This window comes from Chelonoidis abingdonii, chromosome 2, assembly GCF_003597395.2.
Source record: "Chelonoidis abingdonii isolate Lonesome George chromosome 2, CheloAbing_2.0, whole genome shotgun sequence".
Classification (NCBI taxonomy): domain Eukaryota; kingdom Metazoa; phylum Chordata; order Testudines; family Testudinidae; genus Chelonoidis; species Chelonoidis abingdonii.
In genome coordinates this window covers 293,639,357-293,654,116 of record NC_133770.1, presented here as the reverse complement: position 1 = coordinate 293,654,116, position 14,760 = coordinate 293,639,357, and the positions used below count along the sequence as shown (strand labels likewise).

The window sequence follows — 14,760 nt, the reverse complement described above, 5'->3', positions numbered from 1 at the left end:
TCCAGGTACCTGCTTTGCAAAAGTCAATGATAGGTACATTATTTAGAAAGGCCACAGATAGTGCTAACGTTCTGGTGGCACGTGCACGGACTGGGGTTGCAGATTGTTGTTTTGGTAGCACAAATGGATATATCCAGATACCCATTTGGATAGAGTCTGTTTTAAGATGGGTTGGCCCATCATGCATTCTGTTATGGAAATGAATAGTCTAGGTGATTTTCTGAATGTTTTGTTCTTTTTATATAAAAAGCTAATGCTCTGAAAATATCTAGCATGTGGAGTGAGGCCTTCCTCCCATCAGCATGTGGCTTCAGGAAAAATACAGGTAAATAAATGGGTTGACTTAAATGAAAAGGGAAGGCGACCTTGGGTATGAATTTAAGTACAATCATACTCTCTCCTCGGGCCCTACACTCCCAGCAATCTTCAAGACACCACTGACTTCCTGAGGAAACTACAATCCATTGGTGATCTTCCAGAAAACACCATTCTGGCCACTGTGGATGTAGAAGCCCTCTACACCAACATCCGACACAAAGATGGACTACAAGCTGTCAGGAACAGTATCCCCGATATTGTCACAGCAAACCTGATGGCTGAACTTTGTGACCATTTCACACTGGGGACAATGTATACCTTCAAGTCAGCAGCACTGCTATGGGTACCCACATGGTCCCACAGTATGCCAACATTTTTATGGCTGACTTAGAACAACGCTTCCTCAGCTCTCGTCCCCTAACGCCCCTACTCTACTTGCGCTACACTGATGACCTCTTCATCTTCTGGACCCATGGAAAAGAAGCCCTTGAGGAATTCCACCATGATTTCAACAATTTCCATCCCACCATCAACCACAGCCTGGACTAGTCCACACAAGAGATCCACTTCCTGGACACTACAGTGCTGATATGCGATGGTCACAACCACCACTCTATACCGGAAACCTACTGACCATATACTTACCTACATGCCTTCAGCTTTCATCCGGACCAGACCATACAACACAATTGATTGTCTACAGCCAAGCTCTAAGATACAACCGCATTTGCTCCAACTCTTCAGACAGATATAAAACATGTACAAGTGCTCTATCAAGCATTCTTACAACTACAATACCCACCTGCTCAAGTGAAGAAACAGATTGACACAGCCAGAAGAGTATCCAGAAGTCACCTACTACAGGACAGGCCCAACAAAGAAAGTAACAGAATGCCACTAGCCATCACTTTCAGCCCCCAACTAAAACCTCTCCAACACATCAAAAAGGATCTACAACCTGTCCTGAAGGACGATCCCTCACTCTCACAGATCTAGGAAAACAGGCCAGTCCTTGCTTACAGACAGCCCCACAACCTGAAGCAAATACTCACCAGCAACCACAAACCACATAACAAAAACACTAACCCAGGAACCTATCCTTGCAACAAAGCCCATTGCCAACTCTGTCCACATATCTATTCAGGGGACACCATCAAAGAACGTAATCACATCAGCCACGTTATCAGAGGCTCGTTCACCTGCACTGATTATCACTACAAAAGTTTTTTTTCTTGCTGCTGCTAACAGCCCACCTTAATTGATAACTCTTGTTATAGTTAGTATGGCAACATCCACATATTCATGTCCTCTGTGTATATATATTTTCCTACTGTATTTTCCCCTGCATGCATCTGATGAAGGGGGTTTTTGCCCATGAAAGCTTATGCTCAAATAAATTTGTTAGTTTCTAAGGTGTCACAAGTACTCCTCGTTCTTTATCCTTAAAGAACGTTGTATAAGGTGGATATGCCATTAGGGCACCTAATTCTCCCACCCGTCTTGCGGACATGATAGCAATGAGGAAAGCCACCTTCATAGATAAGTGCAACAAGAAGCAAGTTGAAAGGGGCTCAAATGGTTTTCCTGTGAGGCCACATAGAACAAGCAGCAGAGAATCCTGTGGCTCCCTGATTGAACTAACCTCGTTATCTCTAGCTTGCTTGCTAGCACATATATACCTGCCCCTGGAAATTTCCAGTACATTCATCTGATGAAGTGGGTATTCACCCACGAAAGTTCATGATCCAAAACGTCTGTTAGTCTATAAGGTGCCACAGGATTCTCTGCTGCTTTTACAGATTCAGACTAACACGGCTACCCCTCTGATACTTGACACATAGAACAAGGCTGAGGTCCCACATGGGTGTAGGGTTTCTTAGTGTGGGGAAAGTGTTTTCTATGCCTTTAAGGAAGTGTTTAATCATCAGGTGAGCAAATTTAGTGACTCCGTCCACCTTGTCATGGAAGGAGGTGAAGGCCAAATGAACTCTGATCGACCTTGCGGACAGCCCTGATTTTTTAAGCCCCAGTATATTGTCAAGGATTCTCGATAGTGGGGTCAACTGTGGACAGATCTGTTTGTCCTGGCACCAAGTGCAGAACTGTTTCCACTTCTGGATATATGGGGTCACTCTTATGCTTAGTCTCCAATTGCTCAATAGTATATCTTTCACTTCCTCAGAACAGTCTTCTCAACCCCCACATCAGCCATGAAGTAATTAACCAGGCCTTGAGGTGGAGTACTGCAAAGTTGGGGTGACCGATGCAGCCCGCATCTTGTGATAGAAGGCGAGGCACTAAGGGAAGCGCATGAGGTGGTTTCTCTGCCATCTGACACAGGTATGGGAACCACATTTGTCTGGGCCATGTGGGTACAATGAGAATGATCTTGGATTTGTCCTGCCTGATCTTGTGAATGACTTGGCTTAGGAGTGGAGTTAGGGGAAATGCATACATCAGTGACACTTCCCAGTTTAGGAGTGTGTCGCCTAGGGAGCAGTGTCCCAAACTGGCCCGGGAGCAATATTCGGGCACTCGGCATTCTGAGCTATCGCAAATAGATTTATGGTGGGGAACTCCTACAGTTTGAATATGGCTTTGAGAATTCCAGGATCCATCTCCCACTCATGGGTTTGTGAAAAATTCCTGCTTAGTCGATCCGCTATTGTATTCTGACATCCCAACACATAGGATGCTGATAAAGAATCAAAGAAGATTAGGGTTGGAAGAGACCTCAGGAGGTCATCTAGTCCAACCCCCTGCTCAAAGCAGGACCAATCCCCAGACAGATTGTTACCCCAGTTCCCTAAATGGCCCCCTCAAGGACTGAACTCTTAACCCAGGGTTTAGCAGGCCAATGCTCAAACCACTGAGCTATCCCTCCCCCGTCTATGTTGTTCATGATGAACCAATTCCAAAGGCATATTGCCTCTGTACATAGGGAGTATGATCGTGCTCCCCCTTGGCAATTTATATAGAACATGCATGCTATATTTTCCGTAAAGATCTTGATGACATTGTTCTTGATTAAAGGGAGAAAGTGCTCATGTGCATTTCGGACTGCCCTTAGCTCCAGTAAGTTTATGTGCAGGTTGGACTCTGCAGGGGACCAGCAGCATTAGATTGTATTGTCAGGTAGATGTGCCCCTCAACCAACTAGGGAAGCGTCTGTCATGGTTGGAGTTTTTTTTTTTTTTTTTGGTTAGAAAGGAACTCCTGAGCAGATGTTGCGTGTCCACCATGTCAGTGAGTCTTTTACCCTGCATGACATTGTGAGGCGTATGTTGAGAGAGTATCTGTGTGGTATATACTCTGTTCGAAGCCAAGCCTATAAGCATCTCATGTGGAGCCTGGCATATTTTAGAACAAAGATGGGGCACAGACATGTGCCCCAATAGTTGTAAGCATGTTCTGGTAGATGTTTGTGGGCTGTCCATCACCACTGAAATTAAGTTGACAAGAGTGAGAAAATGTTGTTGGGGTAACATTGCTGTGAGACGATCGAGGTAAGCCCTTATGAATTCCAACTTTTGGACAGGAACTAGTGCAGACTTTTGTACATTTATTTGCAACCCTAGGACCGTGAACAGGGATATTATGGTCTGCGTGGCGTTTATTGCGCCTTGCTGCATTGGTGCCCTTATCAGGCAGTTGTCTAAGTATGGAAATATCATCACTCCTTGCCTGCGGAGGTGAACTGCAACAACAGCAAGAACCTTGGAAAAAACCTCTTAGGGCAGTGGACAGGCCGAAGAGTAGTATTGGTATTGGAAATGCTGAATCCCTAGGATGAATTTCAGGAATCTTTTGTGTGACGAGTGAATAGTAATATGAAAATGGCTCTCAAGCCCTTGATCTCCAGGATGCTAATCTCCTTTCTCTAATGGCTGAACTATTGTGGTTAGTCTCATCATTTTGAAACCTGTTCTCACGAATTTGTTGAGTTGTAAATCCAAAATGGGTCTCCACCTGTCATTCTCTGAGTTAGAAAGTAATGGAAATAAAAACCTCTCCCTGGGTTGGGATGGTACGGGTTCCAAGACACCTAATTGTATGAGGTGGTTTGTTTTCTGTTATAACGGTGCTGGGGAGGGGGTTCCTGAAGAGGGATGGGGAAGGGGGTTGGGTAGATGAGACAGAAATAAAGGGGATGGAGTAGCCCTTCTGGATAATCTCTAGAACCCATTTGTCTGTCATGATGGTGTTCCAGACTGGGTAGCATGGCAACAGATGGTTCCGGAACCAGAGAGTGCGACGGTCTCGTGCCCTTGACCACACCTTTAAAATGACTGTCTGGAAGTAGATGGTTGAGACACTGAAGATTGATCTTGGTTCTGCCGAAGTCTAGTCTGGTTTTGTTTATGCTGTTGGTTGTACTGTCTTTGTGGCTGGAAGTATGGCATAGACCGGAATCTCTGGTTGTAAAACCTACTCTGTTTCCTTTAATTTGCAGGTATGTATATGCCCAGGGTTTTTAAGCTCACCGTTGAGTCCTTTAAGGTGTGTAGAGAGACAATCGGTTTTCTCTGCAAATAAATTTTTACCCTTCAAAGGATAAGTCCTTAACAGTTGCTTGGATCTCTTGGGAACCTGGAAAGGTGGAGCCAGGATGCACGGCACAGGACCATGGATGTAGCACTGGACCATGCTGCCGTGTCTGCAGAGTCAAGAGAGGCCCGTAGGGCCGTCCTAGTGAAGAGACGCCCTTCAGAAACGTTTGCCTTATCTTGCTCTTTTTTGTCATTAGGGAAACTTAACAAATTCTGACATTTTCACAAACAGATTGTGTGCATATTTTGCCAGTAGGGCCACGTAATTGGCTATGCGGAATTGGAGTGTGGCGAAGGAGTAGGCTTTCCATACAACGAATTCCAGCCTTTTCCAGTCCTTATCATACGGGGTCAGCCTGGACTGATGTTGTTTTCCCCCTTTGGTGGATTGCATCCACCACGAGAGTTTGGTGTAGGGTGGATGAATAAAAATTCAACTCCTTTTGCTGACACTTAATACTTTTTGTAAGACCTCTTACATGAGAGAGGGGCTTTAGTGGGTCTCTATGAGATTATTATTGCAGGCTTCATGATAGCATCATTAATTGACAGGGCTATCTTTGCCACTGAGGATACCTGTATGTCCGGGAGCTTGTGCTGGGTCTCTGGTAGTTGTGCTAGCGAAATGTCCAGGGGTTCAGCTACCCTTCTGAAGAGGTCTTGAAAAGATCTGAAATCATCCCCCATAGTGGGGGGTGGTGGCATTATTGTTTCATCTGGTGACAAAGATGAGATGCGAGTGGGCTGCAGAGTGTCATCTTCAGCTGCGTCCTCAGGCTCCTCGGTCTCTTCCTCTTGTGTCTCTGAGGGTGCTGGGACAGTTGGTGAAGGGGACAGTGTTGCTCTGGACCTAAGCAGGTCAGGGGGCCTGAGATTTTGGGCCCTATACATTGCCCATGGATCCCAGTATGGCCAGCTGGGTGGGAATAGTATGGGGGTGGTGCCCATGGCTGAACATACCAGCCCCACATGTCTGTAGATGTTTGGTGATGAAAAGGTCCAGTTTTAGGCAAGGTGTGTATATTACTGCCTCATCCTCTTCTTCCTCATCACTGGAGATAGGAGGAGCTGACCCACAGGGAATGGTTACCAGGCTTGGTCCTGGTCTAGATGGGGTACCGTTGGTACCAAGGAGAGGAGATTCAGGCATTGAGGCCGCTATCAGGTCTACATGCCTCATGAATTGCTGCGGGACCGTGAGGCTTGGTGCCAGGAAGGTATCATGTACTGACCACAAATGAGTTGAAGCCGTCAGTGCCGATGACTTAGAGCTGTGCTACATAGGTACAGTAGGGGGCACCATTGTACTGCTCGGAGCTGAGGTTTTCTTCATATCAGACTTTTCTACCTGCACCTGCATTACAGCTTGCCCGCACAGGGTCTTTAGCTTCTCAAGAAGTCTTGGTATCCGACATTCCCGGTGCCTCATGGTACGGCACGCTCGGTGCCACTGGTACCAGGGCAGATTTTTCATTTGGAGATCACTTTCTTTTAGGTTATTCTCAGTGTGGGGATGTTTGGGGCCACTTTTTGGTAGCCTTTCTAGGAGCAAGCTCCTTAGCAGCCATTTTTGAAGCAGATCCCCTGTCAGACGCTGCCGCTGGCAACTGTTGGCCAGGAGGCGTCCTGGACTCTTGGTCGGAGGCTGGTCTGACGGATTTCTCCACCATAAGGAGCTTTAATTGGAAATCCCTGTCATTCCTTGTCCTTACTGTCAGTTTTCAACAGTGTGGACATTTTTGGGTAATATGCGTCTTGCCAAGGCAGTTGACATACTGTGTGTGGCCATCAGACCCTGGTATGGAGAGTCTGCAAGTTGAGCAGCGTTTAAAGCCTGGTGAGCTACGCCTCCCTGAAAGAGAAAGACCTTTGGAGAAAGAACAGGGATAAACCCTGTTTTTCTTTCTTTTCTTTTTTCCCAAGGCAAGAGCTAAGTACCTGCCGGGGAGGCAGGAATAAAAGAGGGAAGGGAACATATATTTTTTAAAGAAGAAAAATAAACCTAAAATATAAAGGACAAGGGGATAGGGTAGATAACTATAACTAAGCTAACATTATTGTAAACAGCTATGAAATATTAAATTTATCTCAAGTAAGAGAGGGTGCTGCTGTCACTCCAACTCAAGGCATAGGCGGTAGAGAAGAAACTGGGGGACAGTTGGCTGCGCACCGCTATGAAACCGCTCAGAGCTGCATGAGACATCTACGGCACACGCACGGCCCAAGTGGGCACTGCTACTACAAATCTCCAATTACAAGCGTAGGGCGCCAAGACATTTAAAGTCTCTCCACAGAGACACTCCTTGAAGAACTTAAGTATATATAGGACATGATCCTACATCACTAACATTCTAAGACATTTTTGCGTTGATTTCAATTGAAGGAAAATCAAGTCTGTGGTAAACTGTAGTGAGAAAATTTTACCTATCTTCTTCAGACTGAGTGCTCAGTTCAAGACGGGCAAAAGCATCCATCTTTCTGTTCAGACGAGCTTTAAGAAACGAGTGAAATATATGGGTCTCTAACACCTGCAATACACAACAGCAAACTGATATTAACTGTTGATCATATACAAGTATACATTTTTTATTAACAGCCTTCATCCATTTTATTGACTTAATAGAATTAAATGCAAGAGCCTATAGGAATGCAATATTAACATTGCATAATTTAAAAAAAAAAAACTCAAGAAAAGCAAAACTTAAATTCCAACAGCAACATCAAGTCAACCTCTTTACACACCCTGTAGAATTTTATGGTATACATTTTAATGATAGACAGTAATATATTAAACTACAAATTTAACAAGAAAAAAAAACAACTAAATTTTATACTCTTTAATTTTTTTTATTTTAAGGCTCTTCACAGCTCCATGTTAAAAAATTCTACCGCCAAACTGAAGAGAAAATTGGGATAATATCTCTGCTGTTGACTGAGTATTCCCTCTTGTGAGAACCATTAAATTATCCCTCCCTAAGGTGAATTATCGCTGAGACTCTTAGAAATACATCTAAAACCCCAAATTTTGCCCCTTAGAATGAACAAGACTGCAAAAAAAAAAAAAAAAAAAAAAAAAAAAAAAAAAAATCAATATTTAAAGTCAAATATTACTCCCACACTCCAAAGCTCTCCCACAAGGTCTCCTTCTTCCCTGTTAACTTCAAACTGACAGAAAATTGGATCAAATCATCCTTGAACCATCTAATTTTCGTAATTTTAGAAACAGTATAAATAATTCTAGCAGCAGGGCTTCTTAATCTTGTCATCAATGCACCCAACACCCTATCAACCAAGAATTTAGCAACATTGTTTAAGTGCTCATTGATGGCTTATGCTACCTCTATCCAGTCTAGGTTTTATACACACTATGCATGTGTTACCCTGACCGATTCCTTACGAAATTTACTCAAGGTTAATTGCAAGAATGTATCTATATCTTGGGTTGGTAGTTATGAAAAAGAGCTTTCTATTAACATCGAAAACAAAAACTTGATTCTCCACTACTTGGTCATTGGCATCAAAACTCATCTTTGGAAGACGTATCACAGGCGTACGGGCACAGGGGGACTTATGCTCACAGCGGCTTCTCGTGATTAGTTGAAATATATTATGATATTAAAAAATAAGAAAAAGAAAACTGCATAATATAAGCAGTTTTTACATGCAGTGGGCAGGCAGGACTAAAATACCAAGGTGTGTCCATGTCCAATTAAAATTTACATTTGATCTTATATACAGTATTTCTCTGCACTTCTCAAGAGTAGCATCTAAGGCAGCATTGTTGGAGCGGAGGGACGCCATTTTTTATTTATATGTATTTGGTAACTTTATTTCCCACTAGAATGGCTGCTATTTGACCAATTTGGGTTTATTAAGGGACAAGTTTCTCCTTCTACCTTGGCACTGGGGTCCCTGCCGCTTACTGGTAGATTTGCTCACTACAGTTTAATCTTCCCAACAGGTCTGGATCATCCTGTCTGTTTGATCAGGAGATTGGGGTTGGGAGGGACCCGAGGAGGGCCCTCCTACTTCCAAGGTCCAGCCCCGTGAAGGCTGGTAGGATTGCAGCTGTCAAGTGCCTCTTCGCTTTGGGTACAGCTGCCATTAGACAGCTACAACTCCAGGGCTTATCCCACATGGCACTCGTACAAACACTTTCTTATATCTACCACAGGACTTACTCCTGGCTTGGTCTCAGATAACGCTTGTACTCCTTAGTCCTCCAGCCAGCACACCCCCTCTCACTTCAGCTCTTGTGCTCTTGCCCCAGTCACTCACTGCACTCCTCTCCTCTGGCTCTCCAACTCACTGATGGGAGGACGTGAAGCTCCTTTTTATACCAGGCGGTGCCTATTAGGCTGCGCTTGATTTGGCTGCAGGTGTTCTAATCAGCCTGTCTGCCTTAATTGATTCTAGCAGGTTCTTGATTACTCTAGTGAAGCCCCTGCTCTGGTCCCTCAGGGAACAGAAAACTACTCATCCAGTGACCAGTATATCTGCCCTCTACCAGACTCCTGTACCCCACTGGTCTGGATCTGTCACACAAGATAACAGGTGGCAGCAACTGGACTAATTGCCCTTTTAATATAATGCTTGGTATTATTGACCACTTTATTAAATGTGATCCAATTTGATTTTGTTGTAAATGAACATATCATTACACTATTTAGCATTTAAGAAAATAAGGTCATTTGATTTTATTTTGGTAAATTTTGAGGACTTAGATGGCACAAATCCTCAAAGCAACTTGAAGATGTAAAGCATTATATACATGACAATTTTAGTTCTTAACTTACTAATATTTCATTTACAATGACATGTTAGAAACTATTATACAAATTGTGCTTTTAACAAATAATTCATTGTATGCAACTTTTTTCTGGCTTTGAAATTTCTTTATAAACATTTTAAGCTGTCTTGAGGAAATATTCCTGCATAGAAATAGTAGTGGATTGTTTCATAATTTGTACATTTTTTCCTTGTTCTGTTTGCCACACATTTTGCACAATAAATATCTTTGCAAAATAAAAATTATCCTACCATAAATTTGGCAGTTTGTCTTATTAGATCTGCATGAATGTTAGTATAGTCTACAGAATAAATTTAAGTAAAATGAGTTAGCGTTTTGATCCATTTCCTTCAAAAGTGGACATCTTCTAGAAACAGGTCATTCAAAAACATTCTACTTGTTGTTTGGAGACACAAATTAAAAAAAGCTTCATTATCTAGTCGAGGACAATCTATTAGGGGTAGTGATTGGATTTCTTTGCCAGATGCAGAATGCGGCTCTTGGAAAACCAATTGTCTAAGTAGCAGTATCATTACAAATGAAGCTTTTGTAAATTTTATAAGTGCACTTGCGATCTTACTCCTTCTGAGGAGTGAATCTGAAATTGCAGATAGGATTTTGGATACTCCTACTCCCTCAAACTCTCCTACTTTGTCCCATAGGCATTCAACACTTCTTAAAGTGACATTACTGTCAAAAGGAGTAGATTAAAAATAATAGCAGAGAATCCTGTGGCACCTTATAGACTAACAGACGTTTTGGAGCATGAGCTTTCGTGGGTGAATACCCACTTCGTCAGATGCATGATGCATCTGACGAAGTGGGTATTCACCCACGAAAGCTCATGCTCCAAAACGTCTGTTAGTCTATAAGGTGCCACAGGATTCTCTGCCGCTTTTACAGATCCAGACTAACACAGCTACCCTTCTGATACTTGATTAAAAATAATGTAAAGCCTGTATTCCTTTGCTTTTGTCATCTAAAATAGGAATTGCCATAATAGGTCAGATCAAGGGTCTACCTAATGCAGAATCCTGTCTCCAGCAGTGGTCAGAGAAACATGCAGCAAACTCTGATGTAGACAGTTATGGAATAATCTGCCCGTCGAGAAACCATCTTTTCAACCTTCAGTAGTTCGAGGTTGACTTACACCCTGAAACATGAGAATTTATATTTCTTCCAAATTTCGGGTTTGTTCGTTTTAAAACCTAATCCCTAAAAATTTTAAAATGCATCTTCCAGAGGTTTAGCTGCAAAATTGACTTTACAATCAATATAAATTATGGTGTGTAAAATCCTTGAATGCAAGGATTAATTTTCCTGGACTATAAATTTTTATGGCTCACTTAGGGAAAAATTCACCCCTTTTGAGCACAAGACCTATGCCCACTTGAGTCTGATTTTGAAGCCTTAACTGTGACTTCAGTCTCATCCTGGCCATTTGCAAAAGGAAAATTTCACTTTGAAAAAATGTGTTTCATTGCACCTGAGGAAGAGATAAAATAATTTTAGAGAATAATATGCTATCGTATTTGCCTGTATATTTTTAATTAATTAAATTCTAGTCAATGTGTTATGAAAACTAATAGCTTATAAAATATAGTCCACATTTCAATAGTTTCATGTGGTGGTGGAGAAGCAGCAGCTAACAGGTGATTAGAATACACCAAGGATATAATTACCTTTTTGTAAAATGGCTGATCCCCTGGTGACCTTGTTTTCAGAAACTCTTCACTATTAAACACTCTGTGTTCATAATTTAGATGGTCCTTTACCTCCCTGTTAATAAAGAGCATGTTATAAGTCTGGCAATTTCTTAAATAAATGAATTTTTGTACTGAACCACTGGTACTAATAGAAACACACTGTATTATGAGAAGGCAGATTCTGTTTTCTGAACAATTTTGAATCATCGAATTAAAGAAAACAAATGTAGAATCTTATCAATAGAAAATAGGCAGGCTACCTGCTATCACTGACATTTTCCATCAAATCCATTGACACACACTGGAGTCAACTTCAATATCTGAGTTGCCATGCAGTACCATCTGCTTTTTAATGTAATTACTTAGGCCCCAATCCTGTCTGTGTGGACAGATCCATGAAGCCATCAAGAACCCCACTTTGGGGCACCATACAGACAAAAAGATCTGCCTGTGCAGGATCGGGGTCTTACCTTGCAATGTAATGGCACAAAATATTTGATAATTTGAAATGTTGTATGCGCACTCCCAGGTGCAATGTCCCCTAAGTCCAGCCATAAAGCCAGCTTTACTGATAACCATGTTAAGCAAAAGAGATTTTAATTCAGAAAAAAGGAGACAGGAAAAAAAGGGAGAACTGGGTACACAAACAAAACAAAATTAAAAAACGCATCTATATTTTAGCATATATATTATGGCAGGAAACAGAGGCTCTTCTCTTTCCCTTGGGAACCAGAAGTTAATAGCAACTTATGTGCTCCAGGAAGAGGTTAAAAAAGCAAGTTACTCTAGAAACAGGAAGGGAGAGATTGACTGCAAGAGGGCTACTCTGAGCCAAGGGCTGTGGGTAAAAAACATGCGGTTACTTCTCCTAGACGGATGCATAAAACAGTAGATGAAACAACAGATCTGTTTTGTTATTATATAATGATACTCAATATGAAATAGTAATTAAGGATGAACTGAATGTTAAAGAAGGATTTAAATGAAGATGGTAATGGTACGGTGAACCAAATTTGACACAACATACCTGAGGACGTTCAATCCTGTGCAGAGAGCCAGCACAAGACCTATGTACCACATAAGTCTCAAGGCTAAAGTAGGGTTTTAAAGACTCAAATATGATTAAAATATGGTTTAAATGGTGCTTAGACTTTAGTCTGGCCCTCTGCACGGCTGTAAATGCCACACAATTGTGGGAGAAGTGGACAAACTTGGCAAATGGAGTATGGCAATTTTGCCTAGAAGTGTGTGCAGAGTATTGAGTTATCAGTATGTTCGCTGCTCTTTATGATTTTTCATAAGAACTAAAAATGCCTAGGTCTGTTCAGTTAGATCTCAAGGTACTATCTAAGGATCAGGTAGATATCATCAGCCTGCTTCACAGATGAAAGAAGTGACTTGCTTGAGGTCATACACCTAATCACTGGCAGAGCTCGACTAAAACCCACGATTCAACTGCCCAGTTCTGTGTTCTGTCCATGGGACCATATTGCATCCGCTTGAGTCATAAAACACTGACTGATGGCATTATCTTAACTGTATTATGGCAGCGTAAATATTCATATGACTCTAGAAAAATGTGGTTAATAAAAGGATATTAAAAAAACCCTAAATAATGTAGGTTTAAGTATAAAACCTCTGCATACAGAAATACAAGACACTTTATTGAGCAGCATAAAAAACAGACAGCTTGAGCTGGAAACAGAAATTTCATCAAAGATTTACTTTCCTTCATTCCTGGACTCTGGTAGATAGAGCATTAGAAGACAGAAGAGACATTGCTGGAAAAAAGAACAAAAAAAAGGAAGTTTGAAGGAAGAAAAGAAGAAAGATGGCAACCCCATTTGGAGAATGCTAACAGATTTTAATTCTAGATATTATCTGTTTAGAGAGACGAAGCATCTATTCATTTTTGTAGCCAAGTATTCAACGTCATTTTAAGAGTTAAACTTGTTAGGTAGCAAAGTATATTTCACCTAATCTTTATTTCAAGTATATAGCAGTCAATAGTAAAAGTTCAGCATCTCTCACACTGGCAGCATATCAGATTCCTCAGACTCATTAGAAAAACACCAGAGAATCCTGTGGCACCTTATAGACTAACAGACGTTTTGGAGCGTGAGCTTTCGTGGGTGAATACCCACTTCGTCAGATGCAGGTAGTGGAAATTTCCAGGGGCAGGTATGTCTATGCTAGCAAGCAATTAGAGATAACGAGGTTAGTTCAATCAGGGAGGATGAGGCCCTGTTCTAGCAGTTGAGGTGTGAAAACCAAGGGAGGAGAAACTGGTTCTGTAATTGGCAAGCCATTCACAGTCTTTGTTTAGTCCTGAGCTGATGGTGTCAAATTTGCAGATGAACTGAAGCTCAGCAGTTTCCTTCTCCAGATTATGTCAGTACCTACTAAGTGGCAATCGAGTACCAGGAAGCCAGCTACCTCGAATTGAACAAATGCCCTAGGGTTGAGCTCAATTAATCTTAACATGTCAGTTTACATTTATTACTGGGATGGAGCTATATGCTGACACTTCCCTGATATAATGTACTGTTCCATTTATCTCACAATATGCTACATTAGCAACCATCACAAATATAATCATTTGAATTTAACAAACTCACTCATTGGAGCCTGCAGAATCATCATCAGACCCTCAGTATTTTTTTTTTTATCGAGGGTAGCCGTGTTAGTCTCTATCCACAAAAACAATGAGGAGACTGGTGGCACCTTAAAGACTAACAGATTTATGGAGTCTCCCTGCATCTGAAGTAGGTTTTTTTACCCACAAAAGCTTATGCCCAAACAAATCCGTTAGTTTTTAAGGTGCCACCGGACTCCTCGTTTTTCAGTATTTTTATTCCTTTGTATTAAGCTAAAATATCATCACGATAAATCCACAAGCAAACCATGGAGCTCTCCCACAGCTATATCCAGATTTATCTTCAAGTAAGATCTCAGGGAACTAAGGGGAAATTTGAGATTTTGCAGAAATGTAATTTGCCTTTACAATAGATTTCTAGGGGGAGAGATTTATGAAAGTGACTGAAACCAACAAGAAAAATCAAAGCCAAGTTGACTGTTCTTTCACCGGCTTATGAGAAAATGAATTAAACATATTGGTACTTTGACTGCCATCAGTATGGCTGATGCCATCTATAACCACAGACTACAAAGCACTTTAATAACTTTTCATTTCCTGTTTGTGTTCTTATGCTTTAAATTTCACATGGTTGGGAGAGCAGACTCATGACACAACAGACAACAGGAAGTGTCAATGAACTGCAAAGATCACTCACTGCATCCAAACTCGTGTGCACAATGAAAAAGTCATACAGAGCTAAAGGGTCACAGAAACAATAAGAACAATCAGTTCTGCATTGTGTCCACTGGCTATGCCTAT

The 14,760-nt window shown here is 41.6% G+C and overlaps 1 protein-coding gene across 2 annotated transcripts in view; it reads right to left on the bottom strand.

The window, feature by feature from the left end:
• The window catches only part of LOC116819768 (DENN domain-containing protein 3-like), a 56,418-nt gene that overhangs the window by 21,346 nt on the left and 20,312 nt on the right, over positions 1 to 14,760 (bottom strand). For both annotated transcript variants that reach the window (XM_032771754.2, XM_032771755.2), the window contains 2 exons: positions 11,340 to 11,436; positions 7,293 to 7,396 (listed from right to left, as the gene is read on the bottom strand). In XM_032771754.2, the coding sequence (XP_032627645.1) occupies positions 7,293 to 7,396; positions 11,340 to 11,436 (201 nt within the window). The remainder of the gene's footprint in view (positions 1 to 7,292; positions 7,397 to 11,339; positions 11,437 to 14,760) is intronic.